The sequence below is a fragment of the Mus caroli genome, chromosome 16 (genome assembly GCF_900094665.2).
Source record: "Mus caroli chromosome 16, CAROLI_EIJ_v1.1, whole genome shotgun sequence".
NCBI lineage: Eukaryota > Metazoa > Chordata > Mammalia > Rodentia > Muridae > Mus > Mus caroli.
In genome coordinates, this window is record NC_034585.1 from 10,091,933 (window position 1) to 10,111,989 (window position 20,057).

Here is a 20,057-nt window from a genome sequence, read left to right on the forward strand (position 1 = left end):
ATCTAAACAGTCCCATATCCCCTAAAGAAATAGAAACAGCCATTAATAGTCTCCTAACCAAGAAAAGCCCAGGACCAGATGGGTTTAGTGCAGAGTTCTATCAGACCTTCCAAGTAGACCTAATGCCAATTCTCTTCAAACTATTCCACAAAATAGAAACAGAAGGTGCTCTACCCAATTCATTCTATGAAGCCACAATTACTCTGATATGTAAACCATACAAAGACCCAACAAAGAAAGAGAACTTCAGACCAATTTTCCTTATGAATATCGATGTAAAAATACTCAATAAAATTCTCACAAACCAAATCCAAGAACACAGCAAAACGATGATCCATCACAATCAAGTAGGCTTCAACCCGGGGATGGTTTAATATACGGAAATCCATCAACGTAATCCACTATATAAACAAACTCAAAGACAAAAACCACATGATCATCTCATTAGATGCTGAGAAAGCATTTAACAAAATCCAACAGCCCTTCATGATAAAAGTCTTAGAAAGAGGAATTCAAGGCCCACACATGAACATAATAAAAGTAATATACAGCAAACCAGTAGCCAACATAAAACTAAATGGAGAGAAACTTGAAGCAATCCCACTAAAATCAGGGACTAGACAAGGCTCCCCACTTTCTCCCTACCTATTCAGTACAGTATTTAAAGTCCTAGCCAGAGCAACTAGACAACAAAAGGAGATCAAGGGGATACAAATTGGAAAGGAAGAAGTCAAAATATCACTATTTGCAGATGATATGGTAGCATATATAAATGACCCCAAAAATTCCACCAGAAAACTCCTAAACCTGATAAACAACTTTAGTGAAGGTGCTGGATATAAAATTAACTCAAACAAATCAGTGGCCTTTCTCTACACAAACTGAGAAAGAAATTAGGGAAACAACACCCTTCACAATTCTCACAAATAATATAAAATACCTTGATGTGACTCTAATTAAGGAAGTGAAAGATCTGAATGAAAAGTACTTCAAATCTCTGAAGAAAGAAATTGAAAAAGATCTCAGAAGATGGAAAGATCTTCCATGCTCATATATTGGCAGGATTAATATAGTAAAAATGGCTATCTTGCTGAAAGCAATCTACAGATTCAGTGCAATCACCATCAACATTCCAATTCAATTCTTCACAGAGTTAGAAAAGGCAATTTGCAAATTCATCTGGAATAACAAAAAACCTAGGATAGCAAAAACTATTCTCAACAATAAAAGAACCTCTGCTGGATTCACCATCCCAGACCTCAAGCTTTACTACAGAGCAATTGTGATAAAAACTGCATGGTACTGGTACATCTACAGACAAGTAAATCAATGGAATAGAATTGAAGACCCAGAAATTAACCCACACACCTATGGTCACTTGATCTTTGACAAAGGAGCTAAAACCATCCAGTGGAAAAAGGACAGCATTTTCAACAAATGGTGCTAGCTCAACTGGCGATTATCATGTAGAAGAATGCAAACTGAACCATTCTCATCTCCTTGTACAAAGCTCAAGTCTAAGTGAATCAAGGAACACCACATAAAACCAGAGACACTAAAACTCATACAGAAGAAAGTGAGGAAAAGCCTTGAAGATACTGCTTGTGGACGTTGTACATCGTGGTGCGCACTAGGCTCCGCACCACGATGTTCCACCTCACACCAGTCAGAATGGCTAAGATCAAAAATTCAGGTGACAGCAGATGCTGGCGAGGATGTGGAGAAAGAGGAACACTCCTCCATTGTTGGTTGGATTGCAAACTTGTACAACCACTCTGGAAATCAGTTTGGCGGTTCCTCAGAAAATTGGACATAGGACTACTGGAAGATCCAGCAATACCACTCCTGGGCATATACCCAGAAGATGCTCCAACATGTTATAAGGACACATGCTCCACTATGTTCATAGCAGCCTTATTTATAATAGCCAGAAGCTGGAAAGAATCCAGGTGTCCCTCAACAGAGGAATGGATACAGAAAATGTGGTACATTTACACAATGAAATACTACTCAGCTATTAAAAACAATGAATTCATGAAATTCTTAGGCAAATGGATGGATCTGGAGGATATCATCTTGAGTGAGGTAACCCAATCACAAAAGAACACACATGATATGCACTCACTGATAAATGGATATTAGCCCAGAAGCTCAGAATACTCAAGATACAATTTGTAAAACACATGAAACTCAAGAAGGAGGAAGACCAAAGTGTGGACACTTCTTTGAAGGGGGAACAAAATACCCATGGAAGGAGTTACAGAAACAAAGTTCAGAGCAGCGACTGAAGGAGTAGCCATCCAGAGACTGCTCCACCTGGGGATTCATCCCATAAATAACTACCAAACCCAGACACTAGGCAGATACTAGATAACAAGATTTTTCTGACAGGACCCTGATATAGCTGTCTCCTGAGAGACTCTGCCAATGCCTGGCAAATATAGAAGTGGATGCTCACAGCCATCCATTGGATGGAGCACAGGGTCCCCAATGAAGGAGCTAGAGAGAAATTACCATAGGAGCTGAAGGGGTTTGCATCCCTACAGGAGGAACAACAATATGAACTAACCAGTAACCCCAGAGCTCCCTGGGACTAAACCACCAATCAAAGAAAACACATAGTGGGACTCATGGCTCTAGCTGCATATGTAGCAGAGGATGGCCTAGTCAGTCATCAATGGGAGGAGAGGCTCTTCATCCTGTGAAGGTTCTATGCCCCAGTATAAGGGAATGGCAGGGTCAGGAAGCGGGAGTGGGTGTGTTGGGGAGCAGGGGGAGGTAGGAGGGGATAGGGGATTTTTGGAGAGGAAACTAGGAAAGGGGATAACATTTGAAATGTAAATAAAGAAAATATCTAATTAAAAAATAGAGAAAAGAAAAGTATAAGCTGGACAGTGGTGGCACGCATCCCTTTATTCCTAGCACTTGGGAGGCTGAGGCAGGAGGATATTTGAGTTCAAGGCCAGCCTGGTCTACAGAGTGAATTCCTGTCTCGAAAAACAAAACAAAACAAAACACCAAAACAAACAAAGAAAACAAACCAAAAAAAAAAAAAAAAAAGAAAGAAAGAAAGAAAAAGGAAAGGAAAGCAAAGCATGTAGTGCCAAGTGCAACCATGAGTGAGCATGGTTCTATCATAAAGGAAGCCAGACAAGGGCCCAGAGTAGTAAGTAGACTCAAACCATTCTCTGGCTGCCTTGTGTTTAATATGCATTTGTTTACATTTTTGTGTTTGTGTGCACACATGCTTGTATGTAAGAGTGTGCACAGGCCATGGCACATATACAGAAAGAGGTCAGAGGACAAACCACATCTGAACCCAGATCATCAAGACAGCAATACAAGGACTTCCCAAAGAGCCATCTGCCGGGTCTTTGGAGGATTCTTGCCCATTTGTGCAGCAAACTGATAGTCTGCATTACGATCTAAGCCACCACCCATCACAGGTATAAACCCAAAGAAGCTGACTGTCTGTGAAATTAAAACAAAACTATAAACACCCTTCTGAGGAATCCAACCAAATCCAGAGTCTCAACAAGAGCCTATTCACAGTGTGTAAGAAACAATTCCAAACCCACTCAAAGACAAAGACCGGGACAAAAAGACCTGGTTACAAAAGCATAGAAACGAGCAGTATAATCTGTGTTTTTCATTTTCAGTACAATATTTTAAAAACTACACTTTGTCAGGAAACAGGGTTTGTGTGGTGGAGATTCTGCCCAACCACATGTTGAGTAAATTTACAGTGAGTGAGGCTAAGCAATGACATCCAATGGGCATACTTCACATATGGCCGACTTAATAGCCCTGCCACGAAATGAGCAGCATCAATGTACAAGATCAAAAAACCTATTAAGACTGCCTTATTACAAAAATAATGGTCATGAAATAATGAGTTAAAGAGCCTGGATACTGAAATAAATTAGCTATTCTTCACAACAGAAAGATGGTAGAGAAAAAAGAAGCCAAACAAAACACCACAGAGGTCTGTGTGCATGTAACAGGAATTCTGGGAATAACAGCAAGGGACTAGGGAAAAAAGTCTGAAACTTTCCCAAATCTCATCAAAGATTTAGTGTATATTAGACTCTGCCAGGTACAACAGGTTAATACAGAGAAGAAACTAGAAGTACTTCAACGACAGAGCATGTGCTAAACATGTCATAGGCCCTGAGGCTCCACCAATAGCATGCATACACTAAAATCAAACAAGGCATGGCTAACATATTAGCAGTCAAACTCATGAAAACTTCACTGGTGCTGTTAAAGAAACTCAGGGTCCAGGGCCCAGCACCATATACAACAGGCATGAAAGTGCTTCCCTGTAAACCTAGCACTCAAGAACTAGAGGCAAGAGGACCCCTAGAGCTCACTGGTCAGCCAGCCTAGTCAAATCAGTAAGGTACCCGTACAGCGTGAGAGAGACCCTACTAAAAATAGTAATAATAATAATAATGATAATAATAATAAAGTGGTACGTGCACACACATGCACATATGGTTTTAAGCATATAGTTTTCTATAAGAAGAGAACATGCATTTCCAAGAGGTCAAAAAAAGCCTTTCTGGGGGGCTGGAGAGACAGCTCAGTATGGGGCTGTGAAAGGCAGCCTGGTTTCTGGTTGAGCTAGGTTTGAAACCCTGGTAACCCTGCAGGTGGCCCTACAAGGAACGACAGGCGTTTTGCCATGCTCTTGGACACCAGACCCCTGATATGAGGCCTCAGCTCGCCATAATTCTGTGGCCATCAGTCACATAAGGGCAACACCCCAAGCCCCTCCACAGGTAGAAAATGTGACCACAGGCACATAGCCTCAAGACAGATCTCCATTTTAATGAGGTACCTAAAGGTCTGAAAAACTTGGTGCATGCCTTTAATCCGGGCACTCAGGAGGCAGAGGCAGGAGGATTTCTGAGTTCGAGGCCAGCCTGGTCTACAAAGTGAATTCCAGGACAGTCAGGGCTATACAGAGAAACCCTGTCTCGAACCCCCTCCCCCCAAAAAAAGGCTTAGTCAATAAACTCCCCTTCCCTGACACTCCTCCCTGCAGAAGGTATTTAACCCCAGGACCGCCCTGAGATAGCAGGATACTGTTTTACTTATCAACTTCCTGCCATGACAATAAATGCTTTAAAACCATGGACTATGTCTTCTCATTGGGATCTGCTGTGGGAAGCAATAGAGCAGGTTTCTGTCTAAAGAGCTGCGTCTAATCTTCCACAGGGGGCCTCTCAGCGCTCCCAGCCATGGCCTTCACCAAGCCAAGCCAACCACCAAACAAGCCAAGGACTATCTAGTCCCCAAGAAACCCAGCCAGAGCTCTCCCTTCTTTTCTCCTTTGGCCCTGGGCTAGATTAGCTCACAGGCCCCTACTCTGTTCTCAGCTCTTCTGCAGCATCCAGAGGCATCTGGGGTGTCCAAGAGTCTGAGAACATGATGTTCCTGGCCTTCGTGCAGGTCTGGAACCCCGAGCCAACTCCGGCAGTACTCAGGGACCTCAGACTGCGCTCCCCCACCCCCAGAGCAGGGTCCCGTGGAGCCCAAAGCCCACCTGGTGCTAAGCCACCATTTAATCCACAGCTTAGCAGTTAAGAGCACTGAGTGCTCTTCCAGAGGTCCTGAGTTCAATTCCCAGCAACCACATGGTGGCTCACAACCATCTGTAATAGGATCTGATGCCCTCTTCTGATGTGTCTGAAGATAGCTACAGTGTACTCATACACATTATAAATAAATTTTAAAAAGCCTCTTTTAATTTTCCTTTTAATGTATATGAGTACACTCCAGGCCCCCCAAAAAACTTTTAAAACATTGATTAGAATTAGTAATGCCAAACAAAACAAAAAATGACAGTTGTCACCTTAAATGGAACTCTTTGAACGTAAATAAAAAATAATTTGTATCAGAGCCAAAGAAGCCATTATGAGTTGCTATATAGACAGGCATTTAATGATTTTTTCATTGTTAATTATTGATCTGATAGGCTTCTGCTTCTGCTGTTTAAGACAACATTAACAGAACTTTGTACATGTTCACATACAATACAAGGGTCCTTGGCGTCATTAGGATACTACTACAAGAAACAAACTTCAAATCATCCTTCAATGAAGCACCCATATAGTTTTAGAAATAAATCAGAAAGATAAAACTAGACATGAGATTCACCCTTGAAATACAAAAGGAATTTCCAGGTCATTGCTCCAATCACATGATACTAGCCAGGTACTAACTAATGTCGGCCACTGTAAATACAACGGGCCCTGTAGTCCACGTGGATAAAATCTCACTTTTAAAGTGTAGCATCTCTTCATGTGAGTAACAGAACACCAAGAAAAAAAGGCTTCGTAGGCATAGGGTTGGGGCCGATGTCCTAGCAAAGTTCTGCAAAGGAAGCCTGAAACGAACAGCCTAAGGTGACAGTTCCACTGAGCTGAGGCAGAAAGGTAGGACAGAGGGGAGAGCTGAATAAGCTCCAGAGAAGGAGTCTCAGACGCTCAGCATAGGGGAGCTGCCAAGAACGCTGTGAAGAACTGTCTAATGCAGGCAAAGGAGACAACAGCGTTTTCAAAGATGACACACCTATACCCTTCTGGAGGCTAAGGTAGGAAAAGTATGCGATCAACGTCTGCCCAGCCAAACACATCAAGACCCAGCCTCAAAACAAACCTTACAAAGGGTCTTATGTATAACTCAGCTGTAGAACATTTACTTTAAATGCAGGAGACCCTGAACTCCGTCCCTACTATCATCATATAAATAATAAATAATGAATAAAAATGAAAAGTATCTTCTTGATCTAGGAGGAAAAAGTAAATGCCACAGCTTCCTTGGTGCATCTTTGCAGCCACCTATGAAGGGACTGTACTCATGATCCTGTCAGACTGGGAACCTGCAACCCAAAGGTTATTGTGACTCTCCAGGGATACATACTGACAAAAGACTACCATCAGCCCCCGAGTCAGTCAACTAAAAGTCTGGATGCTCCTACTGCAGGGTTTGCAGGTCACTGATGGGGAGAGCACTGAGCAGAGCAGGTGCAGCCACACTGCAGGTCAGAGTTGTACTTGCTTTCCTTTCTTTCATGCTACAGCCTCTCTACAGCCTCCCTCTCAGGTACCTGATCCCCACTGAAGACATCATCATGCTCTAATAAGCTGAACTCTCGTATTCTAAATCATCTGTCAAAAGACTGGGGAAATGGATGCAAATACCAGAGCAAAAACTGAAAAATATACAACCGCAGCATCCTTTACATTCACATCGGACATGACCTTTGGTTTCATGCCTTTCTGAAGAACACCTCCCGTTGAAACATCACTGCTATTGAGTAGCTGGAATACAAGATCACCAAGCTAATAAATGCAGCTATAAATATGTTCTCAACAGCCCAAGTCTGTGCTGTCATTCTTACTAAACAGATATGGACAGAACTTAGGTTAGGTAGCGTGCTGGCATCACACACCATACATGGTTGAGTAGTACTAACACCAAAGTCTTAAGTTTTCACTTCTACAGCACAGCCTGCATCCCTGAGATAGTGAAAAATTAAACAAGAAATATCAAACTATTTGGAACTGAATTTGCATATGTAGAAGTTCAAAGTTTTAAAACTTTATAGCATCAGTTACATTATGCTAGTATTTGGCACTTGAAATAAAAAGCGGACAGACAAGCCTGGTGTGGTGGTTAGCATGCCTTTAGTCCCAGCACTTGGGAAGGCAAAAATAGATAGATCTCTTGAGTTTGAGGCCAGCCTGGTCTACAGAGTGAGTTCCAGAACAGCCAGGGCTACACAGAGAAACTGTCTTTAAAAACCAAACAGAAAAAAAACAACAAAACAAACAACAAAAGCTGCTCTTGAAGAGAACCCAGACTCAACTCTCAACACCTATGAGATGGCTCACAAACATCTACAACTCCAGTCCCAGGGAGCCTGATGCCCTCCTCTGGCCTCCAAAGGCGCTAAGTCTGTATGACGTACACAGACTCACAAACAGGCAATAAACTCATATACATAAAAATAAAGAAAAAAATTGAATGAACAAACATTAAAGAAAAACTGCAGTAAAATTAATGCCAAAGTTATTTAAGGATCAACAAAAAATGTGGTGTGATCCATCCTTCAGAGCCCTGTTTAAAAGTAAGTGAACTGTCATTCAGTTTGCTTGTAAACAGAGCATCTGAGATCAGTTTAATGGCATGGATAAATTACAGCTAAACAGGAAAAGTACAAGATGAACAGACCAACGAAGGCTACAAGGTACCCCACTTCCCTCCTTCAATCTTGCTACCTCAGTTTCTCAAAGTATACCTGAAACTTATTTTAGAAAACACACTAGGAAAAGAACAGAATAAAAGCAAATGCTCTCTTAAACTCCTCCTAGTGTAATCTAGGCTGCCCAAGGAACTGCATGAGCCAAGGTAAGTGGCTATGCACAACAGAGATGAGCTGAGAGGTGGCTGAGTGGTTAAAAGCATTGCTTCTCTCCTGGGTCCCATTCCCAGTACCCCATGGTAGCTCACAACAGGGACAGCCAGGGCTACAAAGAGAAACCCTGACTCAAAACAAAACACTTCAGCTTCTAATCAGAAGATGAATGATGTACATAAAAGATTGACTAACATAAGCATGCAAAACTAAGTTATTTCCTGGTGGTGTGATAGGTCCTTTGATAAACACAAAAGAGCGGCTGAGCGTGGTTTACATGCATTCCAACTTCTCACTCGGGAACTCGGGATCCACACTGGGATCCACACTGGGATCCACTTGAGGATGCTTAGTTCTTCAGCAATGTTTCTGTTAGATGCTGAAGCAGGACCACGGCACAGACTTTGTAAGGATCTGGTTGGTTTGACAGACTCATCTCATATAAATTCTATTCTGATGCAAATAATACACTGTGATAATTGGTCCAGTTTTACAAACAACAGAATTTTCAATAGGGGAAGTTAGTAAGGAGACACCTCGCTTGCTATGTGCTCTTTGAAAGTGACTGACAGAAACTACAGAACATGTAGGATGTGCTGCGCCTTAACAGCACCTGAGCCGGAGCGCCAGAGCTCTTGCAGTACCCAGCCTTCTTTTCAGTACAAGTGTTTGTAGTTTTTAATGAATGTGCCACATACAATTTTTGTAGCTTATTATTAAGGAACAGATTGAAGATCAACAGTAAGATTGGAATACTTATAAAGGGTTGCATTACTGAGGATTACACAGAAAACCTTTGTGTAAGGATTTGTGTAGATCTGATAATTGGCAAATTTTTATTTTTAAAATATTCTTACAGAAGAGTTCCATTCAAGAATGTTCACTTAGCCAGGCATGGTGGCGCACGCCTTTAATCCAAGCAGAGGAGAGAAGAGGCAGAGGCAGGTGGATTTCTGAGTTCGAGGCCAGCCTGGTCTACAAAGTGAGCTCCAGGACAGCCAGGGCTATACAGAGAAACCCTGTCTCGAAAAACCAAAAAAAAAAAGAATGTCCACTTATAGAACCAAAATATAAATTAAAACTTTCAAATATATTTGATTTGAAAACAGACACACACACAAACCTACTGATTTAGGGGAGCCAACTTCATGGGATTTTAAATAGGTTTACTAATGAAACATTAAAAAAAACTAAATTAATTCTTTAGTAACCAGACATAGTGATACATGTCTTTAATCCCAGCATTTGAGAAGTAAAGGCAGGCAATTTCTATGAATTCAAGGCCAGTCTGATCCATATAATACAGTCTTTCTTTAAAGAAAACAAACATTTTGATATACATATAATTTTGTTATTTGTTAAGAGAAAAGCAATTTACATACTAATGAGATAGATGTGCCTGTCTAGCACTATACAACCCGAAGCTATATTAATGTGCCAGGTGCTGACAAACAACAATAGCAAAATGGGACCTCTTCCTTCCCATAATTAATCCACTCTGCTCTGTCAACAGAGAACTGTAAGTACATTAGCACAGTGTAGTCAGAACACAGGCTAACCTGGAACCTGAAGTGTTTCAGGCAGTTGATGAGGGTGCTATATCACAGGAGAGCACGCACAGCACAGAACACACATACTGTATGCTCAGAATGAAGGCTGCCTCCAGTTCATTGGTGCTTGATTTTGAATTGTTTGATTATTGCATGCTCAAAAACCTTTCTTTATTGCCAAATTTTCAAACTGCATATTCAGTTATATGATATTACATGGCGTTTTGAGCCACAGTTTAAGTATCTTTAGACTAATGAATCAAAAACTCATCTTACTAATTTTTTCTTTATTTCACTGACAAGCTAAAAATAAAACAAGCAGAAATGCTATTGAGCCAGCTAGCTGCCTGAAACCACAGCTGTCATAAGGTGACCACCCCCACCTCATTAACAAACAAAACAGATGTCTAGGACACTAACCAATTTGTACTTGTTCTGGCTGGCTGAGAGAAACGAAGGCTGATGTATCATCAATCCAGGATATCTGAATGTTACCTGTTAATGGGGAATTAAAAACAGAGTGAGCCTCTGAGCATTTAGAAAACCATACAATAAACAGTCTGGCATAGTTCAGCAGAGTCTAGGGGATGAAGAGCTGGTTTAAAGCTGGAAGCGTCAGCAGTACCTAACTTACCCAAACCTTTCAATCCACTATTTGTTCCTGTTAAAACTTCAAGACCAGCTAGCAGGTGGCTCCGTGCATAAAAGGGCACTTGCTATGAAAGCATGAGGACCTTATTCAAAGGCCTGTAACTCTAGCACTGTGGGGCTGGAAACAGTAGGATCTCAGAAGCTCATTGGCTAGCCAGCCTGTGACAACTTCAGGTTCAGCAAAAGGAGAGTGCCGCAGCAGGATGCTCCACCTCCTCCTCTGGCCTCTCCAGTGGTATAAGAGTATACCTCTGCACGCATGCATGCACGCAAACACCCATGCAAACTTTCAAGAAGAAAAACCCAGGAAATTTTTTGACTTGTTTTAAAATCTAAATATGGATGGGGAGAGGACTCAGTCAGTATAGTGCTTGACCTTAAAGACCTTAATTTGATCCAAGCACCCACATAAAAAGGTGAGCACGGCTGAGTATGCCTGTAAACACAGTGCTGGAGAGGTGGGCATGTAAATCCCTAGAATTCTCTGGTCAGCCAGCCTAGCCAAATTGGTGAGGTGTGGGTTCAGTAAGAGACCTTGCACTAAAAAGGCAGATGGAGAGGGTCAGTGAGATGACTCAGTGGGTGACTGCATTCACTGCCAAGACTGATGATCTGAATTCCAGCCCTAGGATGTATGTGCAGCATAACTTTCTAGAAATATACCTGCTTTCACTTATGGTATTCAAGGTTTCTTTTAAGTTAGGAGGTAATGTATACTCATTTTTTAAAGACAGGAAAGCTTAGAAAACAAAAAAGAGCATCTGTCAAATAGTGGTGTGACTGAAGGGATGGCTCTGCAGTAAGAGCACTGACTGCTCTTCTAAAGAACTAGGGACAGAGGCTCACAACTGTCTGCAACTGTAGTATCAAGGGATCCGATGCTCTCTTCTGACCTCCAGGGCACTGCACACACATGGTGCTAACATGTGTGCTAACAGAAATGCAGACAAAACAACCATATAGATTTTTTTCAATGAATCATAATGAAGTACCCAGTGGTAAATGCATCTTACTTCACTTCCATCTGATTTCTCTATGTTGCTTTTAAAAAAGTGTTACATATGCAAGATCCTATTCCATATACTCCTTTTAATCTAAGTATTAAAATACACTTTAATAGTTTACAATTTTAATATTTTCTTAAAGGTCTATACATCTGCATATACAATTCAAGTATATTGCTTTATTCATTACTGTGCTAGATGGTTTCATATCAACTTAACACAAGCTAAAGTCGTCTGAAATGAGGGAACCTCAATTAAGAAAATAATGCCTGAGCTGGGTATGGTGGCGCACACCTTTAGTTCCAGCACTTGGGAGGCAGAAGCAGGTGGATTTCTAACTTGGAGGCTAGCCTGGTCTACAGAGTGAGTTCCAGAACAACCAGGACTACATAAAGAAAGAAAATCCTACCTCAAAAAAACAAAAAGAAAAAGGAGGAAGGAGCCAGGCAGTGGTGGCACATGCCTTTAATCCCAGCACTTGGGAGGCAGAGGCAGGCGGATTTCTGAGTTTGAGGCCAGCCTGGTCTACAAAGTGAGTTCCAGGACAGTCAGGGCTATACAGAGAAACCCTGTCTTGAAAAACCAAAAAAAAAAAAAAAGAGGAAGGAAGGGAAGGAAGGAAAGAAAGAGAAAGAAGGGAAGGGAAGGGAGGAAGGGAAGGGAAGGGAAGGGAGGGAGGGAGGGAGGGAGAAGAAAAACTGCCTACATCAGTTCAGGCTGTCCAAAATCCCATAGGACATTTTCTTGTTTTTGTTTTTGTTTGAGACAGGGTTTCTCTATGTAGCCCTAGCTCTCCTGGAACTCGCTCTATAGACCAGGCTGGTCTTGAACTCAGAAATCTGCCTGCCTTTGCCTCCCAAATGCTAGGATTAAAGGCGTGTGCCACCACTGCCAGACTAGGACATTTTCTTAATTAGTGATTGATGGGGGAAGCACGAGGCCTATTTTCAGTGGGCTGGGCTTATGGTCCTGGATCCTATAAGAAAGCAGGCTGAGCAAGCCCTGTTAAGCAAGCCAGTAAGCAGCACTCCTCCACAGCGTCTGCATCAGCTCCTGACTCCAGGTTTCTGCTTGTTTGAGCTCCTGTCCTGACTTCCTTCAGTGATGGACTACGACACAGAAGCATAAGGCAAATGTCCCCTTCCTCTCCGCATTGCTTTGGTCACAGTGTCTCACTGCAGCAATGGAACTTGAAGATAATCACTATTATGTGTATTACAGGAGGCACAGCACACATATGCGTGTGGAGGTGAGAACAACTTTGTGGAACTGGTTCTCTTCTAACACTTAAACATGGGTTTGAGGGATTGAATACAGATCACAAAGCTTGCACAGCAAACACTGAGCCATCTCATCAGCATATGAATATTTTCTTACATCTCTACACAATAAATCTTTTGAGGAAATACAAGTATTTACTAAGCATCATTACCATGGCCAGTTCACCACCTTCACTTTATTTAATAATTTCCAAAGAGAATAAATAGCTTCAGTACTTCATTTGTTAAAATGATAACCTGGACATTCCCAAGCCATGTGCACAGGTCTACTTCATGCCCTGATGAGCATGAGAGGAACTGCCTATGTTATGCACATATGAAGACTTGGTCGGCTCACACATCTGTGTTTGCTGATTAATTTCAAGCAGAAATTGTCTATCAATATAAAAGAGACATTCTCTCTATTTAATCTTAAAACTTATTTACCACTGGTCTAGGTTTGCTTTCCCTGGTCCACAGGAAGGGCAGTCATAATGATGGTTCATAATGATGCTCTGCTCTCTTGGGCTCTGCTAGCAAAGGCTATACAATGCACCTCAGATCACTTTAGAACATAACAAGTCCAAGACTGAAATTCACCCTGCATATGGACTTAAGTCTTTTACAGGATCTACTTCTAACCACCTATACACCAAGACGAGTCAAACCTTAAAGCAACTGTCACAGGTTCTTTGCTCACCGAAGGCGCTGAAGAGCTGGTACAGGTCGCTGGTTTTCCACTCTTTAGGGAAGGTCACATGGAGAACATGGTCCCGCTTAGGCTGCACTACAAGACACAACATGACAAAAGGGCAGCAGTCGAAAAGTAGTCAAAGTATTGGCTAGGGAATAGCTCAGTTTGTAAGACATTTGCCACACAGGGACAAGACCTGAGTCTGACCTCCAGAATGCCCCACTAAAACAGGTAGATGTGGGGGAACGTTCCAAATGCCAGTGCCAGGGAGGGGAAAACAAGGAGGGATTTCTCCTTGACCTCTCTGGCTGACCAGTCTAACCTAACCAGTGAGCTCCAGGTGGACAGTGGGTCTCAAAACTCAAGGTGGGAAGCTCCTGGGAACACCAACCAAGGTTGACTTTTGGCAAGGAACCAAAGCAAAGCAGGGATTTTTTTTTTGATTGTCTTAGCCCACAGGGTGTTAGGATTAAAAGTATACACCACCACACTTTGCAAGCACAAAAAAAATCTTTCATTAAACCAGCCCACACTACCTTGTGAAATTATCACAGATGTCTCAGGGTTAGCAAATAACTAAGAGAATCAGTAGAATTCTTACTACTATGTAGACAAGGCTGATGAAAGGGCACAGTAATCCCACCTCTGTTCCCAAGGGCTTGAAATCCAGGTGTGCACTGCCACACCCAGGCAGTAGCAGGCTGTTCTTACGTTAGGTAATCCACAACAATTTGATTGATAACAATTTAAAAAAAAACCAATTTGCTAAATTGAAATATATACGTAAGTAACTAGAAAACAGAATATAACAAATTACTAACATAGATAGCATATTTTAAAATATATGTATTGGAATATGTATTGGAAATTAGTCAACTTCAGGGGGAATGAATATATACTATGAGTATAGTATAGAGAGATATAGATATATAGATATATCATAGCTTGGAAAATATAAATCATGATTAATGAAGGCCCAAGGTCTCATGAACTTTTAATTATGCAATCTCTACCAACCATAAATAACTGCTCATTTTTAAGTAAAAAATGTCTTGTCAGCACTCTTTTTCTGTTATCCCTTTCAGACCATACTCTGACAACAATAGATACAATGAGAAAATCAAAATATACTTACAGTCTGGCCCTTCCAAGTTTAAATAGGGAATATCCATGACCCTCATAAGAAATAACCTACCAAAAGAAAACAAATAGTTCACAAACTAATTTAAAAAAAAAAAAAGCATCTATTAAAATGTTAGTAGAAGCTACTTGCTACTGTGGTTGTTTGAATGAGTAGCCTCATATGTTTGAATACCTTATGAACGCTAACCCTCTGAAACTATTAGCCCAATTAAATAAATTCTTTCTTCTCTAAGCTTCCCAGGTCATAGCATTTTGTCACAGCAATATCGAAGTAACAAATATGTTTACATTATTCTATTTCTAAACAAAAAAAAAAAAAAAAAAAGAAAGAAAGAAAGAAAAAGAATTCTTAAAATTCACTTTGGAGATTTTTTTTTTCCTTTTTAGCTAAATATATATTATAAAGATAAAAATATAAATTGTGATATCTCCAACACCTACAACAGTTTCTGGCACTCAGTTTCTCAATAACGCCAACTAGATTAATGAAATCATTAATGAAGTGTTGAAAGAAGTCTGTCCTACTAGTTAGTCCAAAGAAACAACAAGAAAGCAAGGACTAACTTCACCAACATACGAAAAGGTTTCTGTGCAGTTATATTTGTGAGGGGAGAATGACATTCATTTATTTTTGTTTCTTATATTTTAATAAACTACAAAGTCACTGGATGTAGGGTAGACCCCATAGACTGAAGCAACTGGCTGTCTCAAACGATCACATTATTATTGCCATGGAAAACATATCTTAGGCACAAAACAAAACAATCCTTGATAAAGAAAGTCATTATAGGGCTAGGGAAATGGCTCCGTGGGTAAGAATATTTGCTGTGCAAGCATGAGGAGCTAATTCAAATCCCTAGCACCCATGGGTAAAGCCAGGCAAGGCTGCACAGCACTAAGGGAGTAGAGATCACTGGGGACCTGGTGGAGACTGACGAAGAAGGATTTCCAGTATCTTCCTCTGGCCTCCACTTGCTACACAGGTACACTCACTGACTTGGCCACCTAGTCCAGCCCCACACACACATGGCTATCACACAAACATGAAGCACAGCAAGCATTTTATGTATAGTTTCTGAAATGGATTTGAAGGCACACTTAAAATAGTACTTGTTAATTACATCTGTCTGCGATGTCTTTCCTTTCTTTCCTTTTATTAGCTAGATTATGAACAAAAACAGGCTTTCTGTTGTGTCTGCAATGATACTAATGAGCTCTGCTTGGATAACAGTATATTGTGTTCTTCTGTTAGAGGAGCCATTATACAGCTGATTAAAAAGGCGTCTAAGTGCTCAACAAGCAATTAGTTTGGCTTCAGTGACCTGCAATTAAGGAACATTATTCCCAGGCACTCAAAGGCAAGCAGGGTATGATTAGCTCACAGACAAACCATTGGTTGAACAACTTTGCTCTGTTACTTTAAAAAAAAATAAAGTCATTAGAGAGTTTGTGCGGGCCTCCAGGATAATTAAGCAAATCCTGTAACAAAGAAATCAAATGTATGTGTAGCTCACCAATATAGGCTAGAGTCCACTCCTGTGCTTATGGAACTATGTCACCCAAATGAACCAATGTTCCTACAGTGAGAGGAAGTGATAAAACAGCCACAGCATAACATGCCCTGAGATCACTGAGCAGCTATCAGCATACCTACCACCCAGAGCATGGCACATTTCACAGGGTCAAGGCAGGGAAAGTATCACACTTTGTATAATTTTCAGTTCTCCTTTTAGTAGATTTACATAGTTTCCCCAATTCTGAAAGTCAAATTAAAATAAAACAAAAATATTTACTTCAGACCAACGAGATGCCATGACAGGTAAATGTGTTTGCCATATAAGCCCGGTGGCCTGAGTCTGATTCTCCAAAACCCATGTAAAGGTGGAAGCACAAAGATGAGCTTCACAACACGCTGTGGCAAACACTCACATAACACATCATGGATTGAGGTTTGATCTCTTGCTATGCTAAGTACTGGTTGCTCCCACAGATTACACGTAGACCCAGGTAATGCTATGTATGTGACCTTGCTCCTCAAGTTATCCCTGATTGGTAAATAAAGATACCAACAGCCAAGAGCTGGGCAGAGGAGACAAAGGCAGAGTTTAGGGTTCCCAGGCTTAGAGCTGGAGAACCATGAGGTGGGAAAAAAGAAGATGGAGAGAGAAGAAGCTTGCATGGGGTAAGAATCTTAAAATAACGGCCATGTTGGTTGGCTAATTGGGGTTAAGAGCAGCAAAGATGAAACGTGTCAGATTATATAATTGGATTATTGGCTGGGAAATAAACATAATAGCATAAAGGATAGATATCTGCCCAGCTCTTGTGCTGATGAACACTTACTATAAATATGAAAGTTGTGTGTTCTTTTATCCGGGAACTAAATGGTCAAAGGCAAGGTAGGAACCCCAGATTGAGATATTTTCAACACCACACATGTACAATAACAAATTTGGAAAATTACAAATTGAGGCTGGTGAGCAGCTCAAAGATTACTGGCTGCTCTTGTAGGGGACCTCGGTTTGATTCCCTGCAACCAACCACACAGTGGCCCCCATGTTAGGACTCCAGTTCCAGGGCATCCAGTGTCCTCTTTTGAACTCTTCAGCACTACGCACACAGGGTACATATATAGAAATGTTAGGCAAAGCAATCATACCCATAAAAAAGTTTAAACTCTGTGGGAGGAAAAGAGACTTTGAGAAACATATACCAGAGCTGGAGAGATGGAGGGCTCAGGAATTAAGTGCGTGTTACTCTTGTAGAGGATGCAGGTTCAGTTCCCAGAACCAAAACAGCAGCTTACAACCATCTGTAACTCTAGTTCCAGGGCATTTAATGACATCTTCTGGACTCTGAGAGTGCCAGGAGTGCCTATTTAAGCAAAACACCCATACATAAAATACATCTAAAAAAAAAGTATTAAATTATCACTGCTTATCCTTCTTGCTAAAATCAAGTATAAAAATTAATGAATGGCAAGACAGGAGAAATTGATTGTAGATCACTTGCCTATGTGAATTCCTGAGTTTAATCTCTAGCATCATAAAATAAAAATATTTTAAAGTCAAGGAGATAATTTACAATTTTTAATCTCAATTTCAAGAATAAAAGTTGAGCTGGGTGTGGTGACCCACAACTATAATCTCAATCCTCATGAGACAAAAGCAGGTGGCTAATATAAATTCAAGGCTAGCCTGGTCTACATAGAAAATCCCAAGCCAGGCGGTGCTACATAGTGAGACCCTCAGACCCTGAGACTGTCTCAAAAAAAAAAACCCAAAAACCAAAAACCAAAACAAAACAAAAAGGGAAAAAGAGAAAGCTGAATCGGTAAGATGCTCATTGCTATACTATAAACAAAACAATAACCACAGTTAACTGGCTGCTGGTGGAGTCAAGGTGTCAATAATCTTTTTTGTTGTTGGTTTTTGTTTGTTTTCTGAGACAGGGTCTCACTGTATATCCCTGGCTGGCCTGGAACTCACTATGTAGACCAGGCTGGTCTCAAAGTCACAGAGATCCCTGTCTCTGCCTCCTGAGTGTTGGGATGAACCACCACTATCTGGTGGTATCAACAAAGGGAAGCTCAAGAGCAAAGAACAGACTCAAACAGAATCCTGAGGACAAGTTATTACAGTTTAAGAAGAAACCCCATGACAGGCAAGCCGTAGCTCTCACAGCTGCCAGGAAAGGAAGGGAAGAAAGGAAGAAGAGAAGGAACAAAAACCAAGTGTCTAGGCTGGGCAGCATGGAGGTCAGCCACCTGGCAGCAGGCAGCAACCGCACGCACGGCAGGGAAGAGGGCTTTAGAAGGAGCAAGGAGGCCCACAGCATTAGTTAATGTTTAAAAGCATACTTGGGCTTTGGCCAGCATCTCAAAGAAAAAGACAAGAAGAAAAAGAAACAGTTATGCTTTTCTAAGGAATGGCTGGCAGGCCCAGCCAAACATCATGGCGGCTCATGAGAAGTGGGAAGAAGTCCCTGAAAGGAAAAGCACAGTACCCTGAGGTGAGTGTGCCTTTCTGGGAGTGAGCCCCTCCCTACGTCCCTGGCTTGCCCACCGGATTAACCCTCAGTGGAGGAGACAAAGACCTGGAGCTGAGTCCATTCTTAATCTCTTTGTAGCAAACAGAGGGAAATATAGAGACTCATTACATGCAATTCTAAGAATGAAGGACGGTAAGTGAATGGTCAGCCCTAAACAAGACATTTGGATAAACCCCTTAAGGCTCAGGGAACATTTCAGAAGAGGGGTTGGAACGAATATAGAAAGAGTCAGAAGACAGGAAGAAGGGCTGCAGAACCCTAACTCCTAGACAGGACACAGACAGCATGGTAATCATGAACTCACAGTAGCTACACCTACATACCAGGGCACTGAGCCCTACATACCAGGGCTCTCTTACAGTCATCTAAGGATAGGGAACAGGCTCAGAAGGTCCTATCATTTACTGCTGAACTACTGGCAACTAAAGGAGGAAGTGTAAACACCAGCTGTCAGCCACTGGTGAGCCCACTAGGTGCTAATGTATAGTTCCAAACCCAAGGTCACTGAGACAGTCCTAATTAAACTCTGTATGTTTACAAAAAAAAAAAAAAGTCATGGATATGGAAAGGAAATTATAAGAAAGAAGAACAGCTGGCAGGGGATGGAAGGAGATGAGGGAAAGTAGAGGGAAAAGCAACCAGAATGCACTGTGTACACGCACAACACTGTCAAAGGCTAAGTGCACTGTGCACATGCACAATACCGTCAAAGGCTAAGATTTGGTAATAAAAAAGTAAGCAGTATTTACCCTTGGGTAAAACATCCAAATCTCTCCTGAAAACGCTGTGTCAGTCTTGCCCTATCAGACTTGCCTTCCCAGTATTTGACAGAAATCACTTTCACGTGAATTAGTGACAGCACTTCTCTAAGCTTTCACATCTAGGCTGCAGAGAACTAAACAGCCCCCAAAGCAGGGAGGACACAGAAATCAGACCTGTGCATGACATGGCACAGGGGCTCTAGAGAGAGCCTCACAACGATGAGAGTAACCCTAATGCGGCAGAGCTGAACCAAAATTAATGTTCCCGCAGCTTCCCACCTCCTAGACCATGTGTGCAACTGCTGCCACCCTGAGCTCAGAGCGTGAGTTGGCCACAAAGTAAGCTTTAACCACGAAGGTCACACTGAAGAACATCTCTGATCTATACAAGACAGAACTGACACCCATAACCTTCATCAGACATGGAGTCCTTCCCTCCACCTCCACCCCAGGGCGGGCACTGAAGTGAAAGGTGATTCTTTGATGACCCAATGCCATAAACTATGGCTCATCTGAA

General features: G+C 41.6%; 1 protein-coding gene across 1 annotated transcript in view; it reads right to left on the minus strand.

Annotated features, from left to right (window-relative positions):
* The window catches only part of Parn (poly(A)-specific ribonuclease), a 129,997-nt gene that overhangs the window by 61,038 nt on the left and 48,902 nt on the right, over positions 1 to 20,057 (minus strand). The window contains exons 19-21 of the mRNA XM_021185317.1: positions 14,722 to 14,777; positions 13,593 to 13,679; positions 10,399 to 10,473 (exon numbers count right to left, since the gene is read on the minus strand). Coding sequence (XP_021040976.1) covers positions 10,399 to 10,473; positions 13,593 to 13,679; positions 14,722 to 14,777 — 218 coding nt within the window. The remainder of the gene's footprint in view (positions 1 to 10,398; positions 10,474 to 13,592; positions 13,680 to 14,721; positions 14,778 to 20,057) is intronic.